The 21,529-nt window shown below is 43.6% G+C and overlaps 2 protein-coding genes and 1 long non-coding RNA gene across 4 annotated transcripts in view; all 3 read left to right on the top strand.

Moving 5' to 3' along the window:
• LOC120909420 overlaps positions 1-21,529 on the top strand; it is a 173,209-nt gene that overhangs the window by 79,675 nt on the left and 72,005 nt on the right. The gene's annotated exons all lie outside the window — the stretch shown is intronic.
• On the top strand, positions 1,057-21,515 carry LOC120909424 (oocyte zinc finger protein XlCOF8.4-like). 2 transcript variants are annotated; one of them, XM_040321193.1, is made up of 6 exons: positions 1,057-1,173; positions 17,182-17,325; positions 18,844-18,997; positions 19,114-19,211; positions 19,308-19,446; positions 19,974-21,515. In XM_040321193.1, exons 1-6 carry the CDS (start codon positions 1,096-1,098, stop codon positions 20,648-20,650), a joined length of 1,290 nt encoding a protein of 429 aa, XP_040177127.1. In that variant the 5' UTR covers positions 1,057-1,095; the 3' UTR covers positions 20,651-21,515. The 2 variants fall into 2 exon arrangements, with proteins under 2 accessions (XP_040177127.1, XP_040177126.1); XM_040321192.1 differs by lacking the exon at positions 1,057-1,173 and adding an exon at positions 15,371-15,694.
• Positions 1,180-6,571, top strand: LOC120909437. Its single transcript, XR_005741267.1, has 4 exons — positions 1,180-1,392; positions 5,145-5,288; positions 6,241-6,397; positions 6,535-6,571. It is a non-coding gene; the product is annotated as an uncharacterized LOC120909437 (long non-coding RNA).

Here is a 21,529-nt window from a genome sequence, read left to right as displayed (position 1 = left end):
ATCCCTGTGCTCATTATGAGGGGCTCCCACCATCCCTGTGCTGTGCTCATTATGAGGGGCTCCCACCATCCCTGTGCTGTGCTGACTTCCTCTTGGGGCTGTGCTCATTATGATAGGTTTGTTTTTAGCCCATTAGTTCGTATTTCGTGTTCGAAATTCAATTTGTATTGAATACGGATTTTCTTTAGGTTCGTTAACTTTTCGTAACAATTACGAACATTCGTTGTGATGAATTTTGCTTTTTAAATTCATCGTAACAAATGTTCGTAATTTTACGAAAATTTACTAATCTAACAAAAATTCGTATTTCGTACAAATCCAAATTGAATTTCGGACACGAATTATGAAATACGAATTAACGGCTAATACGGAACGGAACGAAACTAATTTATTGACGGCGCCCATGTCTATTTAGTGGTGGTATTACCATGACCGCTAAATGAACATCTTCCAACTGCAGTGGAAGAAGGAAAACTCATCAGCGCTCGAGCGATATGAGAGGAAAAAGGAAAAGTCGCCTTGAAGCAAAAGACATCGATCCAGGACTTCATTCCAATTAAAGATGATGCTTCAGACTATGCAACACCCCTCTGATTGGGGAAGTCTTAAAATCGAGGCAACAAAACCTTAAAAAAAAATTGTGCAAAAGCCTCAATTACTTCAAAACTATTAATTTAAAAGATAACTCGGGTGAAGGAGCCAAACCCAGCCATTTGGTTTGCCTATTCAGAGAACCGTGACAACCCAGAGAACGCAGCAAAACTCCCAAGAGACCAATGAGGATAAGCTTCCGGGGGCAGCCATGTTATTGTAGCCCATATATGAAGACATGTTGGCAAACAACTACATGAACATGTCACAGGTCTTCGAAATTCATCCTACTCTCAGCTGACTTCAGTTTTTGGTGGGTACTAATAGAAGTCCTCAGGTATGAGCATTATTTGTTTCTTCAGGCCTCCTGGGCTACAACAAAATGGCCGAGAAGAGACAATAACAGAAGAGCCTGCTTTTTACCCATGATGCTGAGCATTGGGGGGGGGGGGAGGGGGATGGGCACTATTGTTTCAGGAAGTGAATGGCACAGAGTTGCGAGCAATGGAGGCAAACTGCACCGTCCTGACGGAGAGGATATTACGGCTCACCCTGGAGATCATCTACCTGCTGACCGGGGAGGTGAGGAGGATTCTGGGAGCACCACCAACACTTTGGTTTCATTTCTTTGATTGATAGCGGCCAGAAAAAATAACTTTCCACCAGTTTTATTCCAGCAACAAATCTCCGGGGATATTGCTTGTGGATAGTTTTTGATTCTAACATTTTTTTTAACATTTTGTAAATGACAAAAACTAAGACATTTCTATAAACAACTTTTTTGTACTCACCACTAGATAGGTATTTATTATTATTATTATTATTATTATTATTATTATTATTATTATTATTATTATTATTATTATTATATAGGATTTATATAGTGACAACAGTTTGCACAGCACTTTACAACGTGAGGGCAGATAGTACAGTTACAATACAATTAAATACAATACAGGAGGAATACGAGGATAGTAATATTATTATTATTTTTTAACTGCAACAAGTTCCAAATATTTTTAATTTTTTTTTTTTTTTTTTCACAGCATTTATTTTCCTTTTGATCACATTCTAGACACACACATAATACAATCTGATTGTATATTCTCCTTTGCATCCACCCCTAATGGGTCGGGTTGTATGGGTGTATCCTCATAATACATGAGTTTGGTAAGGCTGGGTGGAATTGTTAAGCGATTGTACAGTATATGGCTTGTATCAGTTTGTATTTATATGTTTTAAAAAATATATATATTATTCTTATTAGGTCCACATTTTAACCAAAATGTAGTATTTTGATAATAATTATTATGGTTATTTTTTTTTTATTGTTTAGATTGTACAGTGTATGGCTCATATCAGTTTTTATTTATATGTTTTACTATTTCTTATATATTCTTATTAGGTCCACAGTTTAACCAAAATGTAGTATTTTGATAATAATAATTATTATGGTTATTTTTTTTTAATTATTATTGTTTAGCAATCAGCATTGTACAATGCATGGATCAAGTTATAAACATATCAGTTTTGGGATATCGTTTACACATTTTTATATATGTATTCTTATTATTAGTCCACACTTTAACCAAAATGTATCATTTTAATATTATTATTATTATTATTATTATTATAATTATTATTAGTATTACTAGTATTTTTTTTAAATTGATTAGTAAATGTACAATGTGTATGGCTCATCCTATATTTTACATTTTTTTTTTTATAAATGTATTCTTATTAGGTCCACATTGTAATCAGAATGTATTATTTTTTTATTATGATTATTAATAATAATAATAATAATAATAATAATAAAAAAATAATAATACTAAATATACTTAGTAAAATATATCCCAAAACTGATATGTGTAAAACTTGAGTCTTACATTATATAATCTGATTGTAAAATTGATAAACAATTAAAAAAATATTTTTTTTATATATATATATACATATATATTTATTTAATTGTTTATCAATTTTACAATCAGATTGCATAATGTATGCCAGTTGGATGTCTTGCACTGTGACTGATATTGACTTAGCAAAGTATCTGATACATGGTGACCGGAAACAACTCAAAGACTCAACTACGCAGACTCACGCCCTTTATCCCGAAAGAGGACATTGCAGTCGTGGTGGGAACAACCATCAATTCCAGACTCGACTACGCAAATGCCCTCTATCTCGGACTCCCCAAATACCAAATCACTCGTCTGCAAGTCGTTCAAAATACGGCCGCTCGACTAGTGACTGGAAAAAAACCATGGCAATCAATCTCACCTTCACTGAGATCCCTTCATTGGTTGCCAGTAAAAGACAGAATCACTTTCAAGGCACTCTGCCTAATGTATAAGTGTATTCAAGGCAACGCCCCCCAATATCTATGCGAAAAAATAAAAGCCCATAACCCCAATCGCATTCTGCGATCCACCAATCAAAACCTACTCCAGATACCCAAAGCCAGATACAAGTCCAAAGTTCCAGGGACCTCGCCTGTGGAATGCACTACCAACCACCAATCCGACTGGAGTTGGACCTCTTGGCCTTCAGGAGAAGGATTAAAACCCATCTCTTCTGAGGTCAAGAGGTTTCCTTACCCAGAGAATGGATACAGCGCCCAGAGGTGATTCAGTTCGCATGTGTTGCGCTTTACAAGTCTCTCACTCACTCACTTATGTCAGGTCACCTGTGGCCAGATGACAGATGCACCCCATTGGAGTCAGGAGTGCACCACAAGGTAGTGAACCCTATGGCAGACTGCTACGGATGGAACACAGAGTGGATATGGAAGGCTGGTCCACTGGAGCACAAATAGGGATCCCTCAGGAAGCTTGAGCCCAATATTCCCCAGGGTGCGGAGTATAAGATTCAGCAGGTATTCACCAGAGCCTCTAGTGGTGAGGATGGCCTTAGCTGCAACTGAATCCAGGTCGAGGCCCCCAGAGTCCCCCCGCTCACGCTCCGTAGGGCATAGAGGAGAGAGGGGAAGCAGCCACTCAGGATACAAGAGATAGTGAGGGGTAAGCCAAGGTCAGGGCGACAAGCAGACAAGGATAAACAAAAGACGGGCCAAAGGTCAGAGTCACAAGCAAACAGGAATAGTCGGGGACAAGCCAAGATCGGTACACAGAGATAAACGTAACACACGGCGAGCAGGAACTCAATGCTTAAAGCGGAGGATCACCCTAAAAACATGTATTTAAAGCGGGAGTTCACCCGAAAAATAATTTTTAACATTAGATTGAGGCTCATTTTGTGAAGGGGAATCGGGTGTTTTTTTTTAAATCGAAGCAGTACTTACCGTTTTAGAGATCGATCTTCTCCGCCGCTTCCGGGTATGGTCTTCGGGACTGGGCGTTCCTATTTGATTGACAGACTTCCGACAGGCTTCCGACGGTCGCATACATCGCGTCAAGAGTAGCCGAAAGAAGCCGAACGTCGATGCGGCTCTATACGGCGCCTGCGCACCGACGTTCGGCTACTTTCGGAAAATCGTGACGCGATGTATGCGACCGTCGGAAGCCTGTCAGAAGCCTGTCAATCAAATAGGAACGCCCAGTCCCGCAGCCCATACCCGGAAGCGGCGGAGAAGATATATCTCTAAAACGGTAAGTACTGCATCGATTTAAAAAAAAACACCCGATTCCCCTTGACAAAATGAGCCTCAATCTAATGTTAAAAATTAAGTTTTTGGGTGAACCTCCACTTTAACATTCCATTCAGCATAATTCCAACATTTACACTATGCCGTTTTTTTTTTTTGCTGTACATACCGTCTTATTGTTATTTTCCACCCGGCTTCCGGGTTCTGACTCCCGCGGGAGTAGGCGTTCCTATGCAGAGGCTAGATGATTGACGCCTTGTGAAAAACTTCCCCCCCAGCGCATAAGGCACGTCACCAGTTTTCCGAAAGTAGCCTAACTGCTAGTCGGCTCTATACGGCGCCTGCGCCTGCCGTGTAGAGCTGACTGCGCAAGTACCGTATAGAGCCGGCTGCTTTCGGAAAACTGGTGACGCGCCTTATGACGCGCCGGTGGGAAGTTTTTCACAAGGCGTCAATCATCTAGCCTCTGCATAGGAACGTCTACTCCCGCGGGAGTAAGAACCCGGAGGCCGGGTGGAAAATAACAATAAGACGGTATGTACAGCAAAAAAAAAAACGGCATAGTGTAAATGTTGAAATTATGCTGAATGGAATGTTAAATACATGTTTTTAGGGTGAACCTCCGCTTTAACAAACAACGTTGATCAGCGAGGCAGACCTGCAGTGCACTGGTTAATATAGAGTTCCTGATATGGCCTGGGGTGGTGCCATACAGGGAGGAGAGGTGATAAAAGCAGCCAGTGTCTGGCCTCTAAGGTGAACACATGGAGAGGAAGGTAAGCTGCCAGACATTACTGCATATCCATGACAACTTATTTGCAAATGTGAGAAGAAATATCATTACCTCTGATCAGATCCTAGCATAGAGGGATGATAATGGCAGTAAGTTGTAACTTCTTTTGTTGGGAAATATATATATCGTGATACTGATCTCTCTTCACAGAATAACGTCGTTGTGATAAAGACATCAGGAGATGGACAAGACCCCATTACGGTTCCTCTACATTCCTTACTAGTTCCAGAAAGAAACAATGAACAGAAGATTCTCAAAGTCACCAAGAAGATCATTAAAATGCTAACAGGAGAGGTGAGCGGTGCCGGGAATTCTGGGACATTATCCAGTAGCAGACAAGGGATGTGTCTGGATGGTGACTGTATCATTGCGTGTGTGTGTCAGGTTCCTAGAAGGCACCGGTCTCCAACGTGCTTCAAAAATGTACAGACATCAGTGGGAGTAGACAATGTCCCATCATTGTTATTACAGAGAGGAATAGTAATCCATCGTTGGTATCAGTGGGAGGAATAGTGCCACATGATTGGAGTCAGTGGGAGGAATGGTGCCCCAAGGTTGGAGTCAGTGGGGGGAATAGGGCCCCGAGGTTGAGAAAAAAGGGCGAATGGCAAATATAAGCTGTGCCACATCCAGTATTTGTAATAGAGAACGGAAAATAATTCCCCTGGGTGGACTTTTTAGACACTAGTTAAATTGATTTAAAAATATACAAGATATTGAAGTAAAGAAGTTTTTATTCATAATTAAACTCAATTAGCAAAAAATGAAATCTAAAAGTTAAAAATATATACAAATCCAATGAATATCATCATACAAATAGGTACATGAAAAACCTTCTTAACAACTGACGTGTTTTGAGAAAATACTTCTTCAGGGGAGTGTAGAAGAATAGTTCATCTAAGTATAAAAATACACATGGGCAATTACATGCATTTGAATAGTTAGCAGAACATATAGAAAAACAATATAATACATATGTATACACTGTGTTATAATTACAGTACATAATACATAAGCACATTTGGGAAACCATAATTACCTGGTAGCTCAGTTTCCAAGAATCTTCCAGGACAGCAGGGATTCCCACCCTATACTGTATGTTGTATTGTGTCATCATGTTCTTCCATTAATCGCCTTCACTTTTTGCTTAATACTTTTGTTTTGGTTGTGGATGATGCCTTTGCTGTTTTAAGTAACTAACTAACTAACTAACTAACTCTGTTTTTACTTTTTTTTTTATATTCAGAGTGGAAACTGGAGCAATATTAATGTTAGTATTAAAGAAGAGATAAAAGAAGGAGAGGATGAAGATGGTGTGATAGAAGAGCAGGAGTGTTTAGAAGAACCCAACAATCTCCACAAGGACATAATGATGGAGGATCAGTCGCCCCTCACATCACCGGGTAAGAGGAGACTTTATTGTAAAGGAGAGAGCAGTACAGAGGGTCCACCTAGATCCCCCATCATCTAATAAACACATGTTTATTAAGAGGTCTATAAGGAGTTCTTTGTATTCAGTCAGTGTGTGTGTTTCCTACAGATGGATCCAGTAATGGGAACCCACCAGAGAGATGTCCTCCTCCTCTGTATTCCCGGGACTTCACACAGGAAGATCACACCATCCCCCACCATCATCAGGTAGGTGGGACTGAGGATGTTGAACTCAAACTTGGCTCTAAACTGTATTAGATTGTCTTCTATGCAGTCTCAGGATAATAGTGCTCACCGTCATTTTGTGATTTTAGGGGCTAGGAGTAATTGGTATCAAAACGGAGGTTAAACAAGAAGAAGAGATGCCTGTGAGGGGAAATCAGCTGTCAATGAAGGAAGCGGAAATGACATTGACAATTACCAATGAGGAATCATCTCTAGATGTCAGCACAGGTAAGTATTGTATACAGAAATTGCAGCATGTTACGCTTTTATTTTACATTCATCCTTTTGACATTTCAATTTCTATCAAGTTTAGTTATGCAGATTGAACAAAACTGATGAGAAATCAGCAAACAGTGCCACGTTTTTAGACAGCGAGTGCTATCCTTTAAAAATATAAAATTGGCTTTTTATGATGTGATAGAAAAATATCAAGTGTACCTATATGCCGAAAGAGGACATTGCAGTCGTGGTGGGAACAACCATCAATTCCAGACTCGACTACGCAAATGCCCTCTATCTAGGACTCCCCAAATACCAAATCACTCGTCTGCAAGTCGTTCAAAATACGGCCGCTCGACTAGTGACTGGGAAAAAACCATGGGAATCAATCTCACCTTCACTGAGATCCCTTCATTGGTTGCCGGTAAAAGACAGAATCACTTTCAAGGCACTCTGCCTAATACATAAGTGTATTCAAGGCAACGCCCCCCAATATCTATGCGAAAAAATAAAAGCCCATAACCCCAATCGCATTCTGCGATCCACCAATCAAAACCTCCTCCAGATACCCAAAGCCAGATACAAGTCCAAAGGAGATCGAAGATTTGCAGTCCAGGGACCTCGCCTGTGGAATGCACTACCAACCACCATCCGACTGGAGTCGGACCACTTGGCCTTCAGGAGAAAGATTAAAACCCATCTCTTCTGAGGTCAAGGGGTTCCTTACCCTAGGAATGGTTACAGCGCCCAGAGGCGATTCAGTTCGCATGTGTTGCGCTTTACAAGTCTCTCTCTCTCTCTCTCTCTCTATATCACACCCCATTCAGAGGAGATACTGTACATCATATGAAAGGTCCATCTCCATTCCTCAATTTAATGTCATGTTCCCAACAAATGATGTGGAGAATATCCATGTCACGTACCTGATGAGCCTGATGTGTAGAGGAAGGCCTCTCGTACAGCTCCGGCTCGTGAGCCACTGATAGTGAGACAGCAGGCTCAGGAGCACGGCGGGTTAAGAGTGCCTATGATCAGTCCAGAAGTCTGTGCAAGTAGAAGCCGTACTCGGCAGGTAGCAGGCAAGCGGGATGGCAGCTAGGCTGGCAGACTTGCCAAGAGACAAGCAGAAATGCACCACAGGAAGCAGGAGCTGTAGCAAGCTGGACGCCTGGAGGAAGGGTCAGATGAACCGGGTTGACAACAGACAGACAGATCAGGCAAAGGCAGCAGGTAGAAGCATAGTCGGATCACAGGCTAGGGCAGGGATCTTCAAACTACGGTCCTCCAGCTGTTGTAGAACTACACATCCCATGAGGCATTGTAACACACTGACATTCACAGACATGACTAGGCATGATGGGAATTGTTGTTTCTGAACAACTGGAGGGCCGTAGTTTGAAGACCCATGGGCTAGGGTGACCATGTGTCCCGGATTGCCCGGGACAGTCCCACATTTTGCAGGTCTGTCCCGGGTACATATGCCAGGACAATACGGTGTCCCGGAATGAAACTGACACCCCCCCCCCCCCCCCCGGGCCAATCTGATGCCCCCAAAAAAGGCTGCCACATCACTGCTTTACTTACTCACCGGGAATGCCTGGAGAAGCACAATATCCGCCCCCTGCTTGTGATTGGAGAAATCCCGCCTCGTGTGTCCAATCACTATGCTTCGTTACAGCACAAGCTGATTTTTTGTGTCCCTGAATGGTAGTTTGGAAATGTGGTCACCATATCACAGGCTGGTTTTGGCAACAGACGGGCAGATCAGGCAAGAACAGCAGGCAGAAGCGTAGTCGGGTCACAGGCAGGTTTTGGCAACAGGTGCTGGGTAACAGGAACTGGAGGCAGAGATCAGTAGGAAGCCATAGGTCAGGGCAGGAAGCAGACAGAGATAGTCAGGAGCAAGCCGGATCAGTATCAGAAGTCAACACACAGGAATCTGCAGAAGTGCCTGTGCCCGCTCTGGACATTCTTGTCCATGTCTCCTCTACAAGTGTGCAAAGTTTGTTGTCTGGGGGACCTACGGACGGGGAGCACTGATTTTTCAAAGCCTGGCACCCCTCCTATAGGCTCCCATTTTAAACATCAGTCTAGGCATGGGCACAGTGAGGCATGGGCACAGTGAGGCATGGGCACAGTGAGGCATTGACACAGTGAGGCATGGACACAGCGAGGCATGCACATGGACACAGTGAGGCATTGACACAGTGAGGCATGCACATGGACACAGTGAGGCATGGGCACAGTGAGGCATGCACATGGACACAGTGAGGCATGCACATGGACACCCTAGGCTTATACTCGAGTCAATACGTTTTCCCATTTTTTTGTGGTAAAATTAGGTACCTCGGCTTATATTCGGGTCGGCTTATACTCGAGTTTATACGGTAATTCCTAGATCTGGGGAACAGTAGACTAGACTAACATACATGACCCCTAACTGCAAAACATGACCAATGCACATGCTATTATAATTTTTTTATAATACAAATATCATTCCAACAGATGGACCCATTAGCTGGGATATCTCAGAGGGACGTCTTGTTTTATCTGCACATTATAAGAAAGATGATAATGGTATGGCACACCATTCTCCAGGAGTAAGCATTATTACCCCAAATATACATCACCAACCTAACCATATGGTAAGATCAACGGATCTTTTAAATGCAGAGGAGTCTAAAAATAAATTACGTACTACTCTTCCAAATGTCCAGCCAAGCTTTCACGTTGTAGACACATCACCAGATCTTCCTACTCCTGAGGAATCATCCTCCAATAGCTTCCAGGAGTGTGAAAAATCATTCCTGGTTTTACCCCAGATCATCGACACCAGCGAAAAACGTTATTCGTGTTCCGAGTGTGAAATGAGCTTCACCAAAAAATCCCATTTCATTCAACACCTGAGAACCCACTCCGGGGAAAAGCCTTACGCGTGTTCCGAGTGCGAAAAGTCTTTCACCGAGAAATCGAACCTCAAAAGGCACCAGAGAATTCACAGCGGGGAGAAGCCCTTTCCCTGTTCCGATTGTGGAAAACACTTCTCCGATAAAGGGAACCGTGATCGGCACAAGAGAACTCACTCTGGTGTTTCCCAACCAGAGAAGAACGATCCACCGGAGATTATTAGCCAGCTGAGGCCACCGAAAAATAAAATGTGGTGGAGCGTCATGGGCTTCTCCTGTGAGAAGTGTGGAAAGTGCTTCTCCGATAAAGGGAACTATGATATGCACATGAGAACTCACGCTGCTGAGAAGACGGCTTCTTCTCCAGAAAATGATCCACCAGAGAATACAAACACGTGGCCACTGAAAAACAAATGGTGGAGTGTTGTGGGTTGAGTTATGCCCTTAAACTATTGTTTGATAAAGACGAGGAAGTCTGACTGGTCAGCCAACCCATTTGGAATATTTTAGTTAGATTTTAGTGAGAGGGTTGGAATGATTGGTATGTCTCATAACCACATTCTTATCATAATGTATGCACAAGATTAGGAAGAACCTACTGTATATAGTTCCAGAATATTTCATAGATGGTTGAATAAAGACTCCAGTCCATCTAGTTCAGGGATATGCAATTAGCGGACCTCCAGCTGTTGCAAAACTACAAGTCCCATCATACCTCTGCCTCTGGGTGTCACCCTTGTTGCTGTCAGAGTTTTGCTATGCCTCATGGGAATTGTAGTTCTGTAACAGCTGGAGGTCCGCTAATTGCATATCCCTGATCTAGTTCAACGTGTGTGTTTGTATGTCTCAACCACTTCCATATCCCTGTATATTGTGTTCAAAAGATTTCATCTAAAAGGTTTTTTAAATTAGTGACACTTTCCACTATAACCACAGACTGTGGAAGGGAGTTCCACATCCTTACTGCTCTTCTCGTCCAACATCAGAGCCTGACCTCCCAAACGCGCTTCTTGAAGAATGGTCAGACATTCCCATAGACACCTTCCTAAACCTTGTGGACAGCCTTCCCAGAAGAGTTGAAGCTGTTATAGCTGCAAAGGGCGGGGCCAACTCAATATTAAACCCTACGGACTAAGACTGGGATGCCAATAAAGTTCATGTGCATGTAAAGGCAGGCGTCCCAATGCTTTTGGTTATATTGTGTGTGTGTGTGTGTGTGTGTGTGTGTGTGTGTGTGTGTGTGTGTATATGTATGTATGTATGTGTATATATATATACTGTATATACTCGAGTATACGCCAAGTTTTTCAGCAAATTTTTTTTATGCTGAAAAAGCCCCCCTCGGCATATACTCGAGTCAGGTTTCCTGTCAGTATTGATGAGGAGGGAAGGCAACCCATATCACACAGTATATTGCTACTGGAAGTGGAAAAAAGGGGCCAACAATTCCCATCTGCAGCCTCACGTTTCCCATTTTCAGCCTGACTGTGCCCATAAGCAGCCTCACTTTGCCCATGTACCTCATCTCAGTATTTATGTGAAGGGAAGGAAACCCATATCACGCAGTACATTGTCCCCTCTGATTCACAGCGGCTTTGTGTATAGGAAGTCCACGCCGTCCCGCCTCCTCCTCATCCGTCCGTGATGAGGAGGAGGCGGAGCTTTGTTATAGGGGACGGCCGGAACTTCCTATACACACAAAGCCGCTGTGAATCAGAGGGGACAATGTACTGCGTGATATGGTTTTTTCTTCCCTCCACATCAATACTGTGATAAGTTACATGGGCACAGTGAGGTTGCTTATGGGCAACGTGAGGCTGAAAATGGGCAAAGTGAGGCTGCATATGGACACAGTGAGGCAGAAAATGGGCACAGTGAGGCTGCAGATGGGCATTGTTGGCCCCTTTTTTCCACTTGCAGTAGCTGCTGCCTTCTCACCCTAGGCTTATACTCGAGTCAATACGTTTTCCCATTTTTTTGTGGTAAAATTGGGTGCCTCGGCTTATATTTGGGTCGGCTTATACTCAAGTATATATGGTATATATATATATAAAAATGATAACAACTGTGATTTATATTCCCTTTAAAATATCATAAAAAAATCTTCCCAATCTTGTGCATATTATGGAACATTTTAGTTTTATTATTATAATGTGATATTTTTTCTTTTTTTTTACTAACAAAAAGTAAATTTTTCTAGTTCAAATTTGTTGCTGCAATTTTTCTTAAAGTGGAGTTCCACCCATAAATATAACATTACATCAGTAGTTTAAAAAAAATGTCATTAGTCCTTTAAGAAAAAATATATATTTTTTTAGATGCCTTCAAAGTGTTGTTGCTAGGCAGAATAGTTAATCTTCCCTCTTCCTGCACCTAGGTGCTTAAGCTTCCTAACCTACACCGCACAGACTCCTGGGAATGTAGTGGGTGTAACTTTCCAGGAGTCTGTGCACTCCCCAGTCTCGAAGAATCATGTGACTTGGACAGTACAGGTGCTGAAACCTGATCTGAAAACTATTACATTGCTTGTGCAGCACTGAGCATGTGCAAGATCTGCAAGGCTGAAATCCAGGAAGTCATACAGTCTGGCTTCATGATGCCCACACTTAAGATGGCCCCAGTCAATTTCTATTTTATAAAGTGTCTAAATGCTGTAACAACCTAACAAAACGGACCTTCGTTTACAGACTAACTTTACTAGAATACATTAAGCTTGTGTATTACAGGGGTATTTATATTTAAAAAGTGAAATTGTGGCCGGAACTCCGCTTTAAAACTCAAAATGTTTTGCCTTTCTCTTTCCTGGGGATTTTTTTTTCCTTCTTCCTGTTGTGTCACGCAGACAGGAATTGAGGGGAAAGCTACGCAGCAAGGGAATAGGATAGACAATGACCATGGAGGGAAATGTGCTTTGGTTAAACTGGAGCTGGACAGAGGGACATAAGAACCATGTCCTGGTTTATGGAAGAAACTACCTTTAGGTAAGAAGGAAGTCCTGGGCCTCAACGCCACCATGTCCCTATGCAAAACCAGAAGGGGGTCCTTGTGGGATAAAACCTGTAGCGGTGGTGATGGCTACAGGAAATACTACATTTTGGGTGGGAGAGGACAATGGAATGTCTCTTTTATGGGTTCAAATGACTTAACTACTAAAGTTCTCAGGGAACGATGGTGGGAGTTCTGACCGCCCTTCCTTCCTTTGCTACATAACCATATATGCATTACGTGAAAGCAATAAAATTCTCATTGGTAAACCATAGTGTGGACTCTTGTTTCTGTTACCACTGATCTCAATTACTTGTTCTTCATCAGCAACGCTACAAGGGCGACAGCCCTGACTTCAACCAACATGCCTCAATCTGTAGCAAAGTAATACTGAGAGGAAGGTCCTAAACACAGAAGGGTGGGACCTATGTCTTTAAGAAAAGGATTGTATAGTGGGGTACAACACACGCACATCACTGCAAACCCTGTGCGACAGCCTCAGCCTGGCTCCAACCAGTATAAGCCCCTCCCAACGCACCCGGGGGGCGGAGCAAAAGACGTTTGGCCTGTGGCCTGGTTGGAGGCGGGCTGAGGCTGTCACATACTTTCCCCCACAGGGCTTGCAGCAATGTTTGGCGTATGGGACACTTTCCCTTAATACATTGATGTCTGGAGCCGAGGCAAGCTCTGTCCCAAGCTGGCACTCACAGCCGTTGGTACAGGGATTGGGATCCTTTAGATCAGGCTTTCTCAACTTTTTTACCCCAGAGGAACGGGGACTCCAGGTCTCGGGGAACCCCTGATAAAACCCATTAATTGGGGGTCAGTGGAAACAATGCCCCTTACTTTGGTGGCCATTAGGGATGAGCTTCGAGTTCTAGTCGAACTCATGTTCGACTCGAATATTGCCTGTTCCCCTGTTCGGCGAACAACGAACAATTTGGGGTGTTCGCGGAAAAATTCGAAAAACCGCGGAACACCCTGTTAAAGTCTATGGGAGAAATCTAAAGTGCTAATTTTAAAGGCTAATATGAAAGTTATTGTCCTAAAAAGTGTTTGGGGACCTGGGTCCTGTCCCAGGGGACATGTATCAATGCAAAAAAAAGTTTTAAAAACGCACGTTTTTTTCAGGAGCAGTGAATTTAATAATGCTTAAAGTGAAACAATAAAAGTGAAATATTCATTTAAAGTTCGTACCTAGGGGGGGTGTAAAGTTAGCATGTGAAATAGCGCATGTTTCCCGTACATAGAACTGTCCCTGCACAAAGTGTCATTTCTGAAAGGAAAAAAAGTCTTTTAAAACTGGACTTGCGGCAATAATGAATTGTTGGCTCTGGCAATTTAGAGCGAATTCATTCATTAAAAAAAAAAAAAAGCGTGGGGACCCCCCAAATTCAATTACCAGGCCCTTCAGGTCTGGAATGGATATTAAGGGGAACCCCGCCGTCAATTTAAAAAAAAAATGACGTGGGGTTCCCCCCAAATATCCATTCCAGACCATTCAGGTCTGGTGTGGATTTTAAGGGGAACTCCACCCCAAATTTAAAAAAAAAAAATGGCGTGGAGTTCCCCCAAAAATCCACAACAGACCCCTTATCCGAGCACGTTAACCTGGCCGGCTGCAGAAAAGAGGGGGGGACAGAGTGCGGCCCCCCCTCTCCTGAACTGTACCAGGCCACATGCCCTCAACATGGGGAGGATGTCCCCATGTTGATGGGGACAAGGGCCTCGTCCCCACAACCCTTGCCCGGTGGTTGTGGGGGTCTGCGGGCGGGAGGCTTATCAGAATCTGGAAGACCCCTTTAACAAAGGGGACCCCCAGATCCTGCCTCCCCTATGTAAATTGGTAATGGGGTACATTGTACCCCTACCATTTCATGAAGGAAGTGTAAATAATTGTAAAAAAACACACAGACACTGTGGAAAAAAATTCCTTTATTAAAAAGAAAAAAAAAATCCAGCGGTGGTAATCCACTCTCGGTCCCAGCTCCAACGTTGTCGGTATCCAGCGACGGGTGATCTCTTCTCCGGTCCAGCGATGAGAAGATCGTCCGGGATCCAGAGCGCAGCATCGCCGGCCGCCTGTTCGCATTTGTAGCGCTATACAAGTTTCTCACTCACTCGCAAAATTTTATAATAACAGACTATGAAAAAAAAAATTTTTTTTTGTTTGTTTTACTGCCCCCCTCAAAATCAATGTGATTGAAGAGGATCTTCATCGCTGGAAGACATGATTGACAATGGATGTCAAAATGTGTGTTTACTTTACTGTTAACATTTTTATGTGTAATTGAATAGGGGTGCTGTGAACCCCTTGCTCATTTACATGGGCGATGTGAATATCTAGGGCCCCCCTTATTTTCAAGGAGGCTTCCAGATTTGATAAGCCCCCCGTCCCCGCAGACCCCCCACAACCACCAGGTCAGGGTCTCGTGCTCATCAATCTGGGAACAAGGTGCTTTGCCGGGGGTTCTGGAGGGTCCTCACACTTTTTTGAGTGGGGCCCCCGCCCGAAAAGACATACACTTATCAAGGATGAGGGTCCCGTTATGGATTTTCTGGGGGCACCCCATTATTTTTGTCCTTTTTTTTCTGTACTGTGAATTAAAGCAAAAGTGATAGAAAAAAAGCTTTTTGAGCTTTATATTTCTCTGCCATCATCCTTTTTTTTGTTTTGTTTTTTAAAATACAGCATTATTTTTAGAAGGAACTGTGTTTTCTTCCAAGTCTGCTGGGCTACAACAAAATGGCCGTTAAGAACCAATTACAGAAGAGCCTGCCTTTTACCCATAAAACTGACCGCTGGGGGGATGGGCACTATTGTTGCAGGAAGTGAATGGGACAGAGTTGTGAGCGATGGAGGAAAATTGTACAGACCTGACGGAGAGGATATTACGGCTCACCCTGGAGATCATCTACCTGCTGACTGGGGAGGTGAGGAGGATTCTGGGAGCACTGCCAACACATTTGCTTCATTTTATTAATTCCTGCCTGAAAAAAATACCTTTGCTCCAGTTTTATTTCAACATTGAATTACCTGCAAGTTGCTAATATGCATATTGTTTGTTTACAAATTATATATATATATATAATTTTTATTTTATTTTTTTTCTCATTATTTATTTTAATTTTTGTTTTTGTTTTTTAACCAACAACTTGAAACAATATATATATTTTATAACTGACAACTAGTACAAAGATACACTATGAAAGAATTTATTTTACTTTGATCATTGACACCAATACTGGGGGCTTTGATTGCTGTCACTAACACCAATATTGGGGGCTTTGATTGTGACCATTGACACCAATACTGAGGGTTTTGATTGCGGCCATTGACGCCAATACTGGGGGGTTTTGATTGCGGCCATTGACGCCAATACTGGGGGGTTTTGATTGCGGCCATTGACACCAATACTGGGGGGTTTTGATTGCGGCCATTGACACCAATACTGGGGGGTTTTGATTGCGGCCATTGACACCAATACTGGGGGGTTTTGATTGCGGCCACTGACACCAATACTGGGGGGTTTTGATTGCGGCCATTGACACCAATACTGGGGGGTTTTGATTGCGGCCATTGACACCAATACTGGGGGGGTTTTGATTGCGGCCATTGACACCAATACTGGGGGGGTTTTGATTGCGGCCATTGACACCAATACTGGGGGGGTTTGATTGCGGCCATTGACACCAATACTGGGGGTTCAGATTGCTGTCACTGACACCAATACTGGGGGTTCAGATTGCTGCCACTGACACCAATCCTGGGGGGTTTTGATTGCGGCCATTGACACCAATCCTGGGGGGTTTTGATTGCGGCCATTGACACCAATACTGGGGGGTTTTGATTGCAGCCATTGACACCAATACTGGGGGCTTTGATTGTGATCATTGACACCAATACTGGAGGCTTTGGGGGCCACACACCAATACTGGGGGTTCTGATTGCAGCACACACCAATACTGGGGGTTCTGATTGCGGCCACACACCAATACTGGGGGTTCTGATTGCGGCCACACACCAATACTGGGGGGTTTTGATTGCGGCCATTGACACCAATACTGGGGGGTTTTGATTGCAGCCATTGACACCAATACTAGGGGGTTTCATTTTCGGCCATTGACACCAATATTGGGGGGTTTGATTGCGGCCACTGACACCGATACTGGGGGTTCAGATTGCGGCCACTGAAACCAATACTGGGGGGGTTTGATTGCGGCCATTGACACCAATACCAGGGGTTTTGATTGGGGCCACTGACACCAGTGTTGGGGACTATTTTAATTCTACCATTTCTTATGCATGCAGCCAAAAAATTAAGCAAAACCAAACTTTTTGGGTGTAAAGGTGCAAAGAAGCAAGTTACAACTTATTTTGTTGGGGAATGTATATAGTGATTGTTGATCTCTCTCCAAAGGATAACATTGTTGCGAAGAAGACACCAGGAGATGGAGACTACTCCATATTTATTCCTCTACATTCCTTACTGGTTCCTGGAAGAAATAATGAGAAGAAGATTCTAGAAGTCATCCAGAAGATGATTGATCTGCTGACAGAAGAGGTGAGCGGTGCCGGGAATTCTGGGAGATCATCCAGTAACAGACAAGGGATGTGTCTGGATGGAGACTGTATCATTGTGTGTGTCAGGTTCCTATAAGGCAGTGGCCTCCAAATTGCGGCCCAAGGGCCCTTTGCAAGCTTCTATCTGGCCCTTGGGGTAGTATTCCTCCCACTGACACCAATTATGGGGTACTATTCTTCCAAATGACGACAACAATGGGGCACTATTGTTCCCATTGATAGAGCACTATTTCCCCCACTGACACCAATGATGGAGCACTATTCCCCCCCACTGACACCAATGATGGAGCACTATTCCCCCCCACTGACACCAATGATGGGTCACTATTGCCCCCCCACTGACACCAATGATGGGTCACTATTGCCCCCCCACTGACACCAATGATGGGTCACTATTGCCCCCCCACTGACACCAATGATGGGTCACTATTGCCCCCCCACTGACACCAATGATGGGTCACTATTGCCCCCCCACTGACACCAATGATGGGTCACTATTGCCCCCCACTGACACCAATGATGGGTCACTATTGCCCCCCACTGACACCAATGATGGGTCACTATTGCCCCCCACTGACACCAATGATGGGTCACTATTGCCCCCCACTGACACCAATGATGGGTCACTATTGCCCCCCACTGACACCAATGATGGGTCACTATTGCCCCCCACTGACACCAATGATGGGTCACTATTGCCCCCCACTGACACCAATGATGGGTCACTATTGCCCCCCACTGACACCAATGATGGGTCACTATTGCCCCCCACTGACACCAATGATGGGTCACTATTGCCCCCCACTGACACCAATGATGGGTCACTATTGCCCCCCAATGACACCAATGATGGGTCACTATTCCCCCCCCACTGACACCAATGATGGGTCACAATTCCTCCCACTGACACAATGATGGGGAAATATTCCTCTCACTGACACCAATGATGGGGTACTATTTGTCCCGTTGATACCAATGATGGGGCACTATCCCCCCCCCCCACTGACACCAATGATGGGTCGCTATTCCTCCCACTGACATCAATGATGGGGCACTATTGCCCCCCACTGACACCAATGATGGGTCACTATTCCCCCCCCACTGACACCAATGATGGGTCACAATTCCTCCCACTGACACAATGATGGGGAAATATTCCTCTCACTGACACCAATGATGGGGTACTATTTGTCCCGTTGATACCAATGATGGGGCACTCTCCCCCCCCCCCCCACTGACACCAATGATGGGTCGCTATTCCTCCCACTGACATCAATGATGGGGCACTATTCCTCTCACTGACACCAATGATGGGCCTATTCATCCACATAATACCAAACATAGGGCATTGTTTACTCCAACTGGCCATGGTCTGGCCCCCATCAAGTTTGAAGGACCGTAAACCGGCCCTTTGTTTAGAAAGTTTGGCGACCAATGCTATGTGTCAGGATGTCTCTGTAGAGGCATTTTTACTACTTTGTTTTATTTTTATTTTCAGAGTGAAAACTGGAGCAATATTAATGTTAGTGTAAAACAAAAGATAAAACAAGAAGAGGCAGATGGTGTGAGGAAAGAACTGGAGTGTTTAAAAGGACACAAGGATCTCTACAGGGACGTCATGATGGAGAATCAGCCGCCCCTCACATCACCGGGTAAGAGGAGTCTTTATTGTAAAGGAGAGAGCAGTACGGAGAGTCCACCTAGATCCCCCATCATCTGATAAACACATAGAAACAATGTATTCAGTCAGTGTGTGTGTTTCCTACAGATGGATCCAGTAATGGGAACCCACCAGAGAAATGTCCCCGTCCTCTGTATTCCTGGGAATCCATCCAGAAAGGTCACACCATCTCTCACCATCATCAGGTTGGTGGGACTGAGGATGTTGAACAGTATTCGTTGATATTCTTCTGTCTATGTAGCCTCAGGATAATAGTGCTCACAATCATTTTACGATTATAGGGGGTAGCAGTGTTCAGTATCAAAACAGAGGTCAAAGAGGAAGAAGAGATGTATGTGAGTGGAAACCAGCCGTCTTTGAAAGAAGCCAAAACAATGGAGACAATTAGCAAGGATCAATCTTCTCTAGATGTCAGCACATGTAAGTATTCTATACAAGAAAAGCAACACTTCACATTTATATTCTACGTTCATTCTTTCCCATTTCAATGTCTTTCCATCAAGTGTGCAAATCAATGCATCAACTTGGGTCCATCTCCATTCCTCAATATAATGTTCCCAACAAATGAGGAGGAGATACTGTACACCATATGAAAGGTCCATCTCCATTCCTCAATATAACGTCATGTTCCCAACAAATGAGGAGGAGATACTGTACACCATATGAAAGATCTATCTCCATTCCTCAATATAACGTCATGTTCCCAACAAATGAGGAAGAGATACTGTACACCATATGAAAGGTCCATCTCCATTCCTCAATATAATGTCATGTTCCCAACAAATGAGGAAGAGATACTGTACACTATATGCAATTTCTATCTCCATTCCTCAGTTTGGAATGGAAGGTCCATCTCTGTTCCTCATCATACTTGGTTGACTCCTAACTGCAAAACATGAATAATGAACATGCTGTTATTTTTAATAATAAGAAAACATTTTCAACAGGTGGACCCAATGGATGGAATACCCCAGAGGGAAGTCCTATTTTATCTGGACATTATAACAAAGAAGATAATGGTGTGGCACAGTGTTCTCCAGGAGTAAGCAAACCTAACCATATGGTTAGATCAACAGGTTCATTTAATTCTGAGGAGTCCAAAGATATACCACATAGTATTCTCCCAAATGTCCAACCAAGCCTTCATATTGCAGTGAGATCACCAGATCCTTCTAATCCCAAGGAATCTTCTCCCAATTATTTGAATCCTCTTCAGGAATATGAGAATTCATTCAATAAACATGACTTGGTTGTACCCCAGAGCATCAACACCATCGATAGACGTTTTGCTTGTTCCGAGTGTGAGATCAGCTTTACAAAGAAATCACATTTTGTTCAACACCAGAGAACCCACACCGGGGAGAAGCCCTTCTCATGTTCTGAGTGCGGAAAGTCTTACACTGAGAAATCGAGCCTGAAAAGACACCTACGAGTTCACACCGGGGAGAAGCCCTTTTCCTGTACCAAGTGTGGAAAGTGCTTCTTCGATAAAAGGAGCCGGGATAACCACTTGAAAGTTCACACCGGTGAAAAGACGTTCTCCTGTCCCGAAAAAAAATCTCAAGCAGCGTATACACAGCACCTGAGTCCACTGAAAAACGTATGGTGGAGTGTTGTAGGCTGAAGTGTTATGTCCATCAAACAATGGAACAATAAACATAAGGGCTTCTGAAACGATCAACCAACCCATGTGGAATATTTTACATAAATGTATGGAAGGGGTTGAGATGATTGGTGAGTTTGGCCTTACACCCCCATCATAGCATATGCCCAAGATTAGGAAGAGTTTATATGGGATTTTAAATGTCCTAGAATATTTATAGAAAATAAAGTTTTTATATATATATATTGTCACATTGGGGGTTGTTAGCTCTTGTGGTAGATGCATTTTCATGCAGTGAGCCCACGTTTATTAAAGGAGGGAAACAAAACAAAAGTCCATTTAGGAATCTCACGCAGGGGTTTAAACGATGATCAGAAACAACTGAAAAATACTAGCCCACCTGGCTACTCTTCGATAGCACTGCTGCCATAGGAACTGGTCCCTTAAAGCAGCAGCTCCTCCAGACCCCCAGTCTTGGGTGCACATGGCTTTGAAGCCCTTCAACGCACACAGCATCTGTCCGCACACAGCGTCTGTCTCAACACAGAGACACCAACAGCCAGTGCTGCACACACTTCACCTTCCTCCACTTCTGCTCTCCCAAGCCCTTCATTATATGAGCTGTGTGCACCTGGGCACACAGCTTGCAGGCTGTCTCTAAAATCTGGACACAGGGTTGGAGATCCCATCCCACCCATATCTCTGAGGAATCTCCAAGCCACAGAGCCCCTTGTAGAAATAAATAAATCTGAGAAAACTGCCAGAGCAGTTCCCCGTTTTAAAATTTAAGCTCTGCAGCTCGCACTCAGCCGATATGCAGACTCTGTGTCCACTTCAATATCATTTTCATTGGGACAGAGCCTCGCTCTGCCACAATATATATGTAGCGCCCCCTTGCTT

The sequence above is a fragment of the Rana temporaria genome, chromosome 8 (assembly GCF_905171775.1).
Source record: "Rana temporaria chromosome 8, aRanTem1.1, whole genome shotgun sequence".
Lineage (NCBI taxonomy): Eukaryota > Metazoa > Chordata > Amphibia > Anura > Ranidae > Rana > Rana temporaria.
The sequence above is the reverse complement of the archived record's forward strand: the minus strand, read 5'-3'. Positions and strand labels throughout refer to the sequence as shown.